This window comes from Rhinoderma darwinii, chromosome 4, assembly GCF_050947455.1.
Source record: "Rhinoderma darwinii isolate aRhiDar2 chromosome 4, aRhiDar2.hap1, whole genome shotgun sequence".
NCBI classification, from domain to species: domain Eukaryota; kingdom Metazoa; phylum Chordata; class Amphibia; order Anura; family Rhinodermatidae; genus Rhinoderma; species Rhinoderma darwinii.
This window is the reverse complement of record NC_134690.1, coordinates 24,179,312-24,193,776: the sequence shown is the minus strand read 5'-3', so window position 1 is coordinate 24,193,776 and position 14,465 is coordinate 24,179,312. Positions and strand designations below refer to the sequence as shown.

General features: G+C 43.9%; 1 protein-coding gene across 4 annotated transcripts in view; it reads right to left on the bottom strand.

Moving 5' to 3' along the window:
- Positions 1-8,892, bottom strand: part of LOC142759066 (cytochrome P450 2K1-like) — a 37,592-nt gene extending 28,700 nt beyond the window's left edge. For 3 of the 4 annotated variants that reach the window (XM_075860902.1, XM_075860904.1, XM_075860903.1), the window contains exons 1-2: positions 8,643-8,892; positions 2,064-2,226 (exon numbers count right to left, since the gene is read on the bottom strand). In XM_075860902.1, coding sequence (XP_075717017.1) covers positions 2,064-2,226; positions 8,643-8,828 — 349 coding nt within the window. In that variant the 5' untranslated portion in view covers positions 8,829-8,892. The remainder of the gene's footprint in view (positions 1-2,063; positions 2,227-8,642) is intronic. The other variant, XM_075860905.1, reaches the window with a different exon arrangement.
- Positions 8,893-14,465: the final 5,573 nt, after the last annotated feature.

Below are 14,465 nucleotides of genomic sequence, written 5' to 3'. Positions count from 1 at the left end.
ACTGACCAAAAACGTGGGGGGGGGGGGACACAAGGAAGGGTACAGGACTGGGTAGTGGATGGGAGAGGTGGGATGCAGAAAAAAAAAAAAAGTTGTTTTTTAGGGCGGATTCAGACGAGCGTGTTTTGCGTCCGTGCCGGCCTTGTGGTTTTCACGCGGCTCGCGAGAAGTCTATGGGGCAGTGCAGACACCGTGAGATTTGCGCAGCGTTAATCCGCTGCGTAAAACTCGCGACCTGTTCTATGTGTCTGCATTTTTTGCGCATCACGCACCCATTGAAGTCAATGGGTGCGTGAAAATCACGCATGCCCCACGGAAGCACTTCCGTGGGACGCGTGTTATTCGCGCAATAACAGTAAAAGAATGAATGTAAACAGAAAAGCACCACGTGCTTTTCTGTTTACAAACATCCAAACGGAGTGTCATAAAGATGGCGGCTGCGCGAAAATCACGCAGCCGCGCATTCATATGAACAGGGCACTCGGAGCAGTCATGTGCCTTTTGCGCACGCAAAACACCGCAGTTTTTGCGTACACAAAAACGACATGTTTGTCTGAATCAGCCCTTAGACTTTTTTTTTTACTTTTCTTTGACTTTCTCTTCTCTCTCTCTCTCAACTTCTCTGAACGCCTCGCTATGTCCAACAGAAGCGTTCAGGGCGGGTGCGGCAGGATGTGATGTCAGGGAGGGGAAGTGAAGAGATCGATCGCCACTATTGGACCATTACTCACTAACTCACCAATAGTGGCGATCGTGGAGGCGGGACCATCGCGACAGGTCCCGGCGTATTGAGCTGTGATAGCCTGTTGTCAGAAACAGCAGCTGTCACAGCTCGTACTCGCGTCGCTGGAAAATGGCGATGCATTTTCCCTGCGACTTACTATTCCGTCGCTGAGCGCGAATGTGTCGGTCAGCACGACGGAATAGCACATCGCTGAGCGTTAAGGGGTTAAAGTAGGAATGTTGTGTAATGTTCTTTTTATATGTAACTTTACAGTTAAGGGACTTAAATGGAAGTTAATCATTGTTGGGCATTAGATAACGAGAGAGAAAACATAACGTACAATAGACATTTACGCGTATTGAGAACTGATTACCAGACCTACTCTCAAAAATATTGGTGGTTGTTTATTAGTGAAACGAGAACCTAAAACTAACACTCCAGAACCTTTAAAGAATCCTAAAGAGAACCTGTCACTAGGTTTGGGGCCACTGAATCACCACCCTGTCATTATGGGGTTTAGTATTCCAAAAATGTCCATGTCAAAAACGGCAGTTTTGGCAATAGTTAGTGAAAGAACTTACAAGTTAGCGAGAGGAGTCCGTGAGAGGAGTCCAGTGGTATCCGGCGAATGCGCATTGTGCACATGAAGCTAAGGAAAGTACACCTCACTGCTTATACGCAGCGTACTGTGCCGGATTCATGTGGGCAAATCGCATATGCACCCGATGCCGCTCTCGGACTCATCTCGCTAGCTTGTAACTTATTTTACTAACTATTGCCGAAACTGCCATTTTTGAAACACAAAACCCCAGCTGCATAATGACATGCTGATGGTTTAGTGGCGGGTTCAGTTTAAAGGGACTCTCCAAAACATAAGAGGAATTACGTCCAAAAATACGGCTCCAAAGCGGCAGCAAACATCTGCCCATTCATTTGAATGGGTTTTACGATGTTCTGTGTTGACGGTCAAAAGACGGCGCGTAAAAAAGACGCCCGCGTCAAAGAAGTACCTGTCACATCTTGAGACGTAATTGGAGCAGTTTTCCATTGACTCCATGGAAAAACATGCTCAAATTACGTCCGTAATGGACGCAGCGAAAAGCGCCTGCACATGCCTTTACGTCTGAAATACTGGAGCGGTTTTCTTATGAAAACAGCTCCGTAATTTCAGCCGTAACAGAGGCTGCCGTATGAACATACCCTAACTCTTTGGCCTCTGCCCTTTTTAAAAAAACAAAAAGTTAAGGAATAAAAACTTGTTATCAATATTTAGAGGCAAATATGGCACAACACATTAAAATGTAAGTATTATACTAATACATATTTTTTGATCACTTACCCATTCCCTTGTCTATTTCATGAAATATTTTAAGTCGTCCCCTCTCCCCAAACTCTTCAGCATGGTTGACGAGCGCATCTCTCACCGTCTCATATCCGGCTAGGACCACAATTTTTTTCATACCCATGTGAAAAGTAAATACCGGTCCATATTTCTTTGCCAGCTTAAATACAATTATAATATAACATCTTTCAAAATCTATTTATATTGTAAAATGTATGTATTTAAATATGTAATGTTATCCAATGGTGCACACAATCTCACACAATAAATATGTAATGTTATCCAATGGTGCACACAATCTCACACAACACAGGGCTATAGTGTAGTGACATTTTGGGGGATCTTATTTTAGCATAATGTTGGGTTGGGCTAATTATAAACTAATTGTCACTTAAAGGGGTTGTCTGTGCTGGATTGTAAACACATGGTTTCTTTCACTTAAAGGTGTTCTTACATTAAGATATTAATATTTGATTGAAGGGAATGGGAATTCTGGAGGGTCCGCAGCACTCTAGCAAACATTGCGCCCCCTATGGTTTGCTCAGGCATAGCGCTGTGTATATGTTGTGATTGAGCCTGATACTGCAGATTAGTCCCATACACTTGAATGGCACGAAGTTGCAGTGAGTTGCAGTACCAGGCACAGCCACAACCGTATATATGGCGCTTTGCCCATGTAAACAAGGAGATGTGGCACAGTGACGGTAATTGGACCCCCACCGATCTATATTGATGGCCTAGGAAAATATTAAAGTCTGAGAAAACCCCATTAAGACTGGGTTCACACACCCTATTTACGGACGTAATTCGGCCGTTCTAACCTCGAATTACGTCCGAAAATACGGCTCCAAAGCGTCGGCAAACATCTGCCCATTCATTAGAATGGGTTTTACGATGTTCTGTGCCGACGGTCATTTTTTTTACGCGCCCCTGTCAAAAGATGGTGCGTAAAAAAGACACCCGCATCAAAGAAGTGCCTGTCACTTCTTGGGACGTAATTGGAGCCGTTTTCCATTGACTCCATAGAAAAACAGCTCCAATTACGTCCGTAATAAACGCCGCGAAAAACGCCTGCACATGCCATTACGTCTGAAATTCAGGAGCTGTTTTCTCCTGAAAACAGCACCATAATTTCAGGCGTATCGGACGTGTACGTGTGAACATACCCTAAAGGGTCATCTCACCAAGACAGCCACTTCCCCAAATAAAAATGCCATGTACATCAGACTCTTTAACCCCTTAATGACCGGGCCTGAAAAGACGTTAATGACCAAGCCAGATTTGTTAAATCTGGTATGTCTGACTTTATCAGAGAATAACTCTGCGAAAGTTTTGAATATCCAAGTAATTCTGACATTGTTTTTTCGTCACATGTTGTACTTTATTTTAGTGGTAAAAGTAGACTGATACGATTTGCGTAAATTAATGAAAAAATAGAAAAATTTAAGAAATTTTGTAAAAATTTGCATTTTTCCCTATTTTTAACTGCAATATGCCACATATGTACATACATACAGTACAATTTTTTAAATTAAATATATATTTCCATCGTTTTACTCTATTTTGGCATCACTTTTGAAAAAAAAAATTTTTTTTGGAGCAATTTAGAAGACTTACAAGTTTAGTAATGATTTTATAACTTTTGAAGTACATTTTGTTTTCCTGCACCAAGCCAGGTTTTCAGAGGCTCATAGGTGTCAGAATGGTGGAAACACCCACAAGTGACACCATTTTGAAAATGACACCCCTTAAGGTATTTATTAAGGGGTGTTGTAAGTATTTTGACCCCACAGTTTTTTTTAATTCATGCAAAGCAGGCGTAAAAAAATATAATTTCACTTTTTTCATAAAAGTATCACTTTGAAGACCGATTTCTTTGTAAAGCGACCATGAGAATGAAGAAATGCACCCCAAAATCTATCACCCTGTTTCTCCTGTTTTCAAAAATGCCCACATTGTGACCCTAATGTGTTGCCTGGACACACGGCAGGGCCCGAAAGGAAGGGAGCAACCGGAGGCATTCAGGTCTCATTTTTGCTTGAAAATGTTTTAGGCCCCACTGTACATTTGGAGAGGTTTTGAACAACCAGAACGATAGAAACTCCCCATAAACGACCCCATTTACAAAAATAGACCCCTTAAGGTATTTATCTAGGGCTGTAGTGAGTATTTTGACCCCACAGTTTTTTGCTAAATTGAATGCATAGCAGGTGAAATAAAAAAAAACAACACTTTTTATATAAAAGTATCACTTTGAAGACCGATTTCTTTGTAAAGCGACCATCAGAATGAAGAAACACACCCCAAAATCTATCACCCTGTTTCTCCTGTTTTCAAAAATGCCCCCATTGTGACCCTAATGCGTTGCCTGGAAACACGGCAGGGCCCGAAAGGGAGGTAGCACCCGAAGACTTTCAGGACACACATTTTGCTTGAAAATGTTTCAGGTCCCATTACACATTTATAGAGGCACTGAGCTGCCAAAAAGATAGAAACTCCCCATAAATGACCCCATTTTGAAAACTAGACCCCTTAAGGTATTCATCTAGGTGTGTACTAAGTATTTTGACCCCACAGTTTTCGCAGGAATTAATGCAAAGCAGGTGGAAAGAAAATTTTACTTCACTTTTTTTCACAAATGTGTAATTTTAAGGTCAGATTTCTTGTACAGAGGACATGAGAATAAGGAAATGCACCAGAAAATGTATCACCCTGTTTCTTCTGTGTTCAAAAATATCCCCATTGTGGCCCTAATGTGTTTCCTGGACACACGGCAGGACCCAAAAGGAAGGGAGCACCCGGAGGCTTTCAGGACACACATTTTCCTTTGAAAATGGGAGGATTCTACTTTTCTAGATTGAGAAATAGATGTCCCTAACAGTTTCTACACCCTATGACTATGTCGTGCTAAGAAAGCAGCTGTCCTGAAATCATGTCAGTCCATAGACATTATGTATATCAACCCGCTCTGATATATAGTAAGTTAGAGTGGGAAAATGTATTAAACTGTTGGCGGAAAAAGGCAATATATCCCAAAAAAAGGAGGAAGAATGTATCGAGCTATGTGGAAAACTAGAGCATGTTCACAGGATGAAAGAAAATTTGTAGGGCTGTAATGACTTTATTATTCAAAGTGACTGGTCATACAACGTCTCTTTAGCTCTATCAATCCCTATATAAGGGACGAATGTGCCAAGTGACGCGGTACACAATAACAAGCCCCTGCCCGGCAAGGTAGGAACCGCCATGTGCACAAAACAACCAATCACCTGTAGAATATATAAAGGGGCAGTGTCCCACACCGTATGTATAGATACAGTAAAGGACCACTACTCCCCAAATTAATGTCGCTATTTCTAGAAGTATTGTCGGGTGTAAGAGGTCCACCAAAAACCCGAACAAAACTGTAATAAAGCCCATAGTGTATTGATAAGGACAAAACAGGGACTTATGCATAGACCGGGGTTGGAAGGACAAGCGGAACAATAATATCGTGACTCACTTCGCTGTCCTCGTTTGCTGCAGACCCGACACCGTTTTTGGGGTATTTTTGGTTAGATGTTGAAGGGATGGGGTGTAAAAAATGTTTTTCAACAAGTCGGTGTACATCCTCTGACTCATGGACTACTCTCTGGTCTGCAGATTGAAATAGGAGATCTTCAATCACTTTCTCCTGAAATTCAAAGAATGTCGCCCTGCCCGCTGATTTTTTGTACAGGACAAATGCGTTCGGCATCGCAACCTGAATTTGTTATAGCCGATGACACACACAGGCTTTTGTCTATCTGCAGAGGCCCCACGTTCTCTAATAGTTGCTGTTGCACTTGAATGGACAGTGCTGATCATGTAGACGTCCTTGCGGTCACGAAATTTTAAAGCCAGCATCTTCTCAGTGCATGACTCCCCTTTTCGTAGCTTTTTATCCACAAGTTGACGTGGGAAACCTTTGCGATTCCTGCGTATTGTGCCACAGGCTCCGGTGTTGGCACAATGAAGGGCGATAAACAATGGCACACTGGTATAAAAACTGTCCGTGTATACATGATACCCCTTGTGTAGGAAAGGGCCAATTAAATCCCACACAATCTTACCAGTGGTACCAATATTTGGAGGGCACCCTGGTGGATTAAATTCACTGTCTTTACCCTCGTAGATCTTAAATGCACATGTGTAGCCAGTAGTGCTTTCACATAACTTGTAGATCTTTACCCCGTATTTTGCACTTTTTGAGGGTATGAATTGACGGAATGAGAGACGCCCTTTGAAATTTGTGGGATTCCACAACCTGGCATTAGGTGACGAAGGCTTATTGGCAATGTACTGCCTGGCATACAAATTTGTTTCCTGCACAAAATGTTCCAAAACTTGGTCCGTAATAAAAATATTAAAATAATTTAGTGGTGAAAAATTACTGAAATTGGGACTTATGCCAGGAGTATCAATAAAGTCATTTATGGTGGGAGAAAATAAACTCGTGGGTTCCCACACTAAATCGGTTTGGTGGGGTTGTGCAATGTCAGGGGCTGCACTTTGAACGGACGTTGTGGCAACTGCGCCGTCTCCCATATCACTGGTGCTGGGTCTCATATCCATAGAATCCCTTGAAGCGACACTTTCGCTGTCGCTTTCAAGTAAGGCTGGGTTCACACGACCTATTTTCAGACGTAAACGAGGCGTATTATGCCTCGTCTTACGTCTGAAAATAGGGCTACAATACGTCGGCAAACATCTGCCCATTCATTTGAATGGGTTTGCCGACGTACTGTGCCGACGACCTGTCATTTACGCGTTGTCGTTTGACAGCTGTCAAACGAAGACGCGTAAAAATACAGCCTCGTCAAAAGAAGTGCAGGACACTTCTTTGGACGTTTTTGGAGCCGTTTTCTCATAGACTCCAATGAAAACAGCTCCAAAAACGGACGTAAAAAACGCAGCGAAAACGCAGCGAAAACCGTGAGTTGCTCAAAAAATGTCTGAAAATCAGGGTCTGTTTTCCCTTGAAAACAGCTCCATATTTTCAGACGTTTTTGGTCACTACGTGTGCACATACCCTAAAATCTCAACTTCAGATGCAGAATCTGTATCTGAGCATAGCATCTGATAGGCTTCCTCAACGCTGTATCTTTTGGCAGCCATAATGATAATACAGTCTAAACCGAAAATAATAAATGGAACTAGCGGTTTAAATTTTTTTTTATCAACTAAGGCCTCATGCACACGACCGTAAAAACACCCGTTATTGCGGGTCGTAATTACGACCCGCAATAACGGGTTCATAGACTTCTGTTACCCACGGGTACCTTCCCGTTTTCTCACGGGAAGGTGCCCGTGCCGTTAAAAAAATAGAACATGTTCTATTTTTCTATTTTACGGGCCGTGCTGCTATACTTTATAATGACAGCACGGCTCGCAAAAGCGGCCGGCTGCCCGCGGCCGGCCGTGCTCGTAATTACGAGTCGTAATTACGAGCACGGTCGTGTGCATGAAGCCTAATCAACTAAGATCACTAAAAAAATGAAATGTTTTTTTTAAGTTTTTTTTTTTTCAAACTTAAACCTAAACCCTACGCCTAACACAAACCGTAAACCCAAGCCCAGAACAGCACCCTACGCCGTTTAAGGCCCCATGCACACGAACGTGTTTTTGCGGCCGCAATTCCCCCGAAAATCCGGCAGAATTGCGGCCGCATTCTTTTCTATGGGGCCATGCACACGACAGTAGTTTTTGCGGTCCTTGCACAGCCCGGGAGCCCGGACCGCAGAAAGAACGGGTATGTCTTATTACGGCAATGGTGGCGGCCATGTGCATGTGCCGCGATTTGCGGGCGGCCTGCGGCTGACAGTCCACAGCCGGCCGACCCGAAAATCACAGCCGTGCACACGGCTACGGTCGTGTGCATGAGGCCCAACAGCGTACACGCCGTCTAACAGCGTACCCTAAAAAGAAAGTAGTTTATAGTACGATTCTTAGTATATACAGTAAATATATTTATATATATATGTATATACTATAAAATACTGAAAAAAATTGTTTTTTTTTAATAAACTGTGTGTGAGGAACAAGTGATTTTGTGTGGGGACACTGACACACTTGTATCTGTTTCTCTCCACAGCTAGAACAGTGAGGAGAAACAGATACATATTTTTACTTTTATTTTACTGTAGTGATCACTATGATTGGATCTCATAGTGATCACAAAATATCAGGAACCAATACTATTGGCTCCTGATCACTGCTCTAAGAACAGAGCTGCTAGCAACAGCTCGTTCTTAGAGCAGGAGCTGTCATTTAGACACTCCCGGCGGCTCTGTACGCAGTAACAGCATGTGACCGCTGTGATTGGCTGTCACAGCGGTCACGTGCTGTTACGACGAAATCGGCAGGTCCTGATGGCTGCACTAAGAACCGGACCTGTTACATACAGCCGGTTTTTAGTGCAGTCTTGACCAGGGTGCCGTTAAACCCCCTCTACTACAGCGACGTCAAAAGGCGTAGTTGTAGACTGAGTACCTGCACCGCCTGACGTCAAAAGACGGTGGGCGGTCGTTAAGGGGTTAAGATATGATATCTGCTTACCTCTAGATAAGTCCGTTGAGGCTTCTTTAAATCCAGTATATGTAAATTCCCAATCACCGGCCAACATCTGGGTCCAGGAGGAAAATCTGCCGAATTACTTGTATTCCAACTCTTCAGAACATTCAGAATATATAAAAGAGTCAAAACCAGGACAAAGTAAGAAGCAAAAGAAAAATCTAAATCCATTGCTGTGGCCCGTGCTGATACAAGTGTAGGAATCTGGTAGCTGAATCCAGTGTTTTCTCCTTGCTGGCTCCACCTATGGTTATGCTCCACCTATGGTTATGCTCCACCCATGATTCAGGGATTCAAGATTCATGATTAAATGTATAAACTGTACGGATGTAGCCATCTTTATCTTGGCTCTGAAAGTTGCTGCAGCCTGATATCACACAACAAAAGCCATTGAAATGTCAAGTTTCTTGACATTTTATCACAAGCCGAGGATCAAGTGACTTCTTCATGACTTGCTTTTCTTGTTAAAGGAACAGTGTCACCAAAATTTTTTTTTTTATATCAGTTTTATGTTAGGGTTTTATTAAAAACGTTTATATTTATTTGTGTGTTTGTGTGTTACTTTTTTCTATTTTTACACTTTTTCTTCCCTATGGGGGCTGCCATTTTTTTTTCCATTTCTGTATGTGTTTTGCTGGCAACACATTCCCTTTAACCCCTTCCCCCCGCAACCATTTTTCAGCTTTCCATTTTTGTTTTTTCCTCACCACCTTCCAAAAGCCATAAAGTTTTCATTTTTCCATTGATATAGTCCTATGAGGGGTTGTTTTTTGCGTGACGAGTTGTATTTTTTATTTTGCCGTATAATGTACTAGGAAATAGGAAAAAAATATTTGGGGGATAGAAAATGAAAAAAAACAGCGATTCCGCCATTGTTTTTTGCGCTTCGTTAATACGTTATTCATTGTGCAATTAAAGCAACATGTTAACTTTATTCTGCTGGTCAATACGATTACGGTGATACCAAATATATGTAGTTTTTTCTAAGTTTTATTACTTTTACAAGGAAAAAACCTAACTGTAAGAAATAAAATTTATGTTGTGTTGCCAAATTCTGAGAGCCAACATTTTTTTATTTTTCCAGCGATTAAGTGGTACGAGGGCTTATTTTTTGCGGGATAAGCTGTCGTTTTTAATGATACCATTTTGGGGTACATGCGACATTTTGATCACTTTTTATAAAAAATGTTGTGGGAGATGAGGTGACCAAAAAATAGCGATTCTGGCGTTTACATTTTTTTTTTATTACAGCGTTCACCGTGCGGGTTAAATGATGATATATTGTAATAGTTCAGACTTTTACGGATGCGACAATACCAATTATGTTTATTTATTTATTTTACAATGCTCTAGGGAGGAAAATGGGAAAAGGTTTTTTTTTTTACTTTTAACATATACTTCCCCTAGCCAGCTATGACGTAACCACACGTCAAATGTCGGGAAGGGGTTAATGTGTTAAGAGTCAAGATTAAGATGGCTACATCTGTACATGACGGCTGAGAAAAAGTACAGTACTCAGAAACAATGAGGAGAAAAAACAATACTTGACGGAGTCTGTAAGAAGTATGACGTTTATTGCAATTTCTCATTGAGGAGTCCCTCAGACTTCTGAATTTGACCCGATTATAGGTTAAAGGGGCATTTGAAAGAAAGTTGCAGCGTCATTATATATATATAACAACAACATAACAAGAATATTACATCCTAAACATGTTTGATTCCCTTTTTCGCACACTGTTGCTCCCTATGTTCTCCATCTTGGTGCAGCATGAGTGGGCTTGGCTCCAGCAGCAGCCCATGTGGGTAGAAGTCTACAGTTCACATCAGTGGCGTAACTACCGCTGTAGCAGCCGTAGCGGCTGCTACGGGGCCCGCGGCATGAGGGGGCCCATGTCGCCCGCCGGCACGGGCCCCCACCATGGCCAGAGGCTCCGCTAGCAGCCGCTATGACTGCTACAGCAGGACGCCACTGAACACTACAGCAGAGCAGGGTGGTATCTTCCCGCTCTGCCATTAAACAAAAGACATGTAATCCCTATCCACAGGGTAGGGGATACATGTGTGATCGCTGGCAGAGATAAGGAGAACGGGGGACCGAAAGTCCCCTGAAGTTCTCCATCACAAACCTCGGACTTCTGGGGTCTGTGTCGGCAGCTCCGTAGAAATAAATGGAGCGCATGCGTGACCAGCGCTCCTTTCATTTTTCTTGAGCTGCGCAGACGCCGGAAGTCAAAGGTTAGTCATGGAGAAGTTCAGGGGACTTTCGGTCCCCCGTTCTCCCTATCGCTGCCAGCGATCACACATGTATCCCCTATCCTGTGGATAGGGGATGCATGGCGTTACCTACAGGGGGGGGACTCTGCATGCCGTTACCTACAGGGGGGACTCTGCATGGCGTTACCTAAAGGGGGGGGGACTCTGTTATACGTTACCTACATGGGGGGGACTCTGCATGGCGTTACCTACAGGGGGGGGGACTCTGCATGGCGTTACCTACAGGGGGGGACTCTGCATGGCGTTACCTACAGGGGGGACTCTGCATGGCGATACCTAAAGGGGGGGGAGTCTGTATGACGTTACCTACAGGGGGTATGGCGTTACCTATAGGGGGGGACTCTGTATGGCGTTACCTACAGGGGGGGCTCTGTATTGCGTTACCTACAGGGGGGGACTCTGTATGGCGCTACCTACAGGGCGGGAATCTGTATGGCGTTACCTACAGGGGGGACTCTGTATGGCGTTACCTACAGAGGGGGCTGTATGGCATTATCTACAGGGGGCTGTATGGCGTTATCTACAGGGGGGGCTGTAAAAAAGGCACTATTTACAAGGGGGGGGGGGTTGTGTGTCACCCAGGGGAGGGGGGGCCCCAGTCAAAAGTTTGCTATGGGGCCCAGTCTTTCCTAGTTACGCCCCTGGTTCACATCTTACATTTCAGACCGTCCCTCCTCCCTCCGTGTGGGGGCTGTGGGACTGGACTGAAAAACTTTGAGCATGTCCTCTTCCTGCCCGTGTTTGCGGCTCAGTCTCGTCCATTTAAGTCTATGGCGACGTGAAAACCACAGACGGCACCCGGATGACATCCGTATGCTTTATGTATGTCGTCCGTGTTTTGCGGATGAGTTGCAAGGCGACGGGGAATTCCCCATTCAGCAAATTTCTGAGGCCTATACACCACAGAAGAGCCTACTGGAGATTGCAAGAGATAATGGCGCCAGAGAGATCATGTGACCTTCTCAGGGGATTCGGACAAGCTATCGAAATAATTTCCCACCATTCGGTTTTTTTACAGCTCTGTGAATACCGATGACATACGGATGCAATACGGACCGTGTTTGCGGACATACGGAACGGAACTGGTGACACAGCGATAGCAAAAACGGACAACGTTGTTTACAGGCCACAAAATACAATGGCGTTCCTGCAGCCTAAAAATGTACATGATGAGAAATGCTGCTGGGATTTATAGTTGGGGTTTTTGTGCAGATTAAATGACATCTCCTGTAAACATTGCGATTTTATGAGCGGTGTTTATATTTCCTAGCCATAAAATTTGTTGTTTGCTCTATTAAGATTCTAAAGGTTTCATCTATAAAATTGAGAAGATAGTGGATGATGGGCATCCCTGGCAAGTGGCGTTTATTAATTGGAGGTTGCCTGTTAGACGGCCATGATTAATAATGCTAGACGAGAAGTTAGACTATAAGGCTGGATTCACATAAAGCTTTTTGCTGCACTTTTGTGCGTTTTTTTGTGGCATTTTAATGGAATTTTTAACAGCGTTATTTATGCATTTTTGTGTCGGCCATTTTTCGTAGTCCTATAGAGAACATATGAGAAAAATGCCTGATAAAAAGCAGAGCTTTCTTGGTTTTGAAAAAAACGCCACTGACCACCAAATTGTCTCAAAAATGCCACAAGCCATAACACAGCTGTATGTAGTGCTTTTTATATATCACTACAGACTTCGATATAATACCTGGCTGCACTAAAGAATGCATGAGAAAGATTGTTAAAAAAAGGCCATAAAAAAATAAAACGCCACCAAATAAGTCAGACAAAAACTCGTTACATTTTAATAACACTAGCATTTTTGTAAGTCTTTTTTTGTGTAGTTTAAAATGTACGGCTGGATTCACACGAGGATGTTCGGTCCGTAAAGGACGGAACGTATTTCAGCCGCAAGTCCCGGACCGAACACACTGCAGGGAGCCGGGCTCCTAGCATCATAGTTATGTACGACGCTAGGAGTCCCTGCCTCTGCGTGGAACTACTGTCCCTTACTGAAAACATGATTACAGTACGGGACAGTTGTCTGGCAGCGAGGCAGGGACTCCTAGTGTAATGTCCCCAAAACATTACTATAAAGATAATGTGTAGTAATTGTATTTTATGACCTTTTTCCAACTAGTAGGTACTGTCACTTTAAAAAGTAAATGTGAATTTGCAAAGCACTCTTTTACAGCTTATGCAGGAGTGTCAGATACAGGGGAAGTTTCCAGAAGGTGGGAGGAGCTTAGGGGATAGAGGAGAGTCCTGAGGCAGTTGGAGAGGAGAGTTGCAGAGAGTGAGCAGTTGAGGTAACAACAAAGTGGAGTTGCTCCTGGGTTTTATCCATCCTAGATTCAGGGACAGGCGGTCTACAACATCAGGCCATAGAAAAGCTTGCAGAAGGAAAATGAACAAGCTGAAGAGAAGTAGTTCTTAGAAAGCCATTTTGGGATTTTGAACACCGCCACCATGTATGTTGGTGGGTCTCATCCGTCATTATACTAGCCCTGACTACCCGTGATAGAGGCAGAAGTAGCACAGGCCATTACAGAGATTGGCAGATATTGGACAGATACTGCATTGCCCGATTGGACAGACACTGCATTGTCCCGCATACTATGGGGTCAGCTATGTCCTAGAATTGCCGAGGGTAGGATCAGAAGAGGAGCAGTGAGAGAGGGTCTCCCACTCCTGCGGATTACATGAGAAGCAGAAAACTTCGGGGTCTGCATGGTATTGGAAGGATTGAGTTTTACTATAAGGCATTGTGCCTCCATTCTATGTGGAAGATTGTAAACGCCATGTTTGTTTGAAACTGAAGTAAATTGTGCCGCGAGCGAGCCTGTTCAACTGCCACCTCAACCTCCTGTCTTATGCTGTAACCAATGTAACCACCAAGCGTATTGTGCCCAGTAAAATCTACTGTGAAAGATTTTGAACCCTGTCTCCTGGAACATCTTTATTTCGGGGTACACCACATAACACCCCAGGGGACAGAGAACAGTGTATCCCGTAAGCACCACCTATATTTCACTGGTTCCGCGGCCCGAGGAGCGGGAGAGAGAGAAAGGGCGCCGCCGTGACCAAAGGGCGCCAAAACCAACACCAGCTCCTAGAGCCCCTCCCTCTGCGACTCGGCGCCCGCGGTTTACCACACTAGCATCGTACATAACTATGATGCTAGGAGCCCGGCTCCCTGCACTGTGCTCGGTCCGGGAATTGCGGCCGGAATACGTTCCGTCCTTTATGGACCGAACATGCTCGTGTGACTCCAACTAAACGTTCGACAAACTTCTGACATGTCATAGTGACATGTCAGAAGTTTTGATTGGTGGGGGTCTGACCACTGAGACCCCCACCAATTGCGAGAACGAAGCAGCAGAAGTGCTCATGTGAGCGCTCAGCCGCACCTGTTCGGCTTTTTCCAGAAATCAATGTATCGGAGTTCAGGCTCAATAGAAAGTCTATGAGCCCATACTCCGATACATCGGCTTTCCAGAAAAAGCCGAACAGAATCTAAGAGGCTAAGCGACTTCT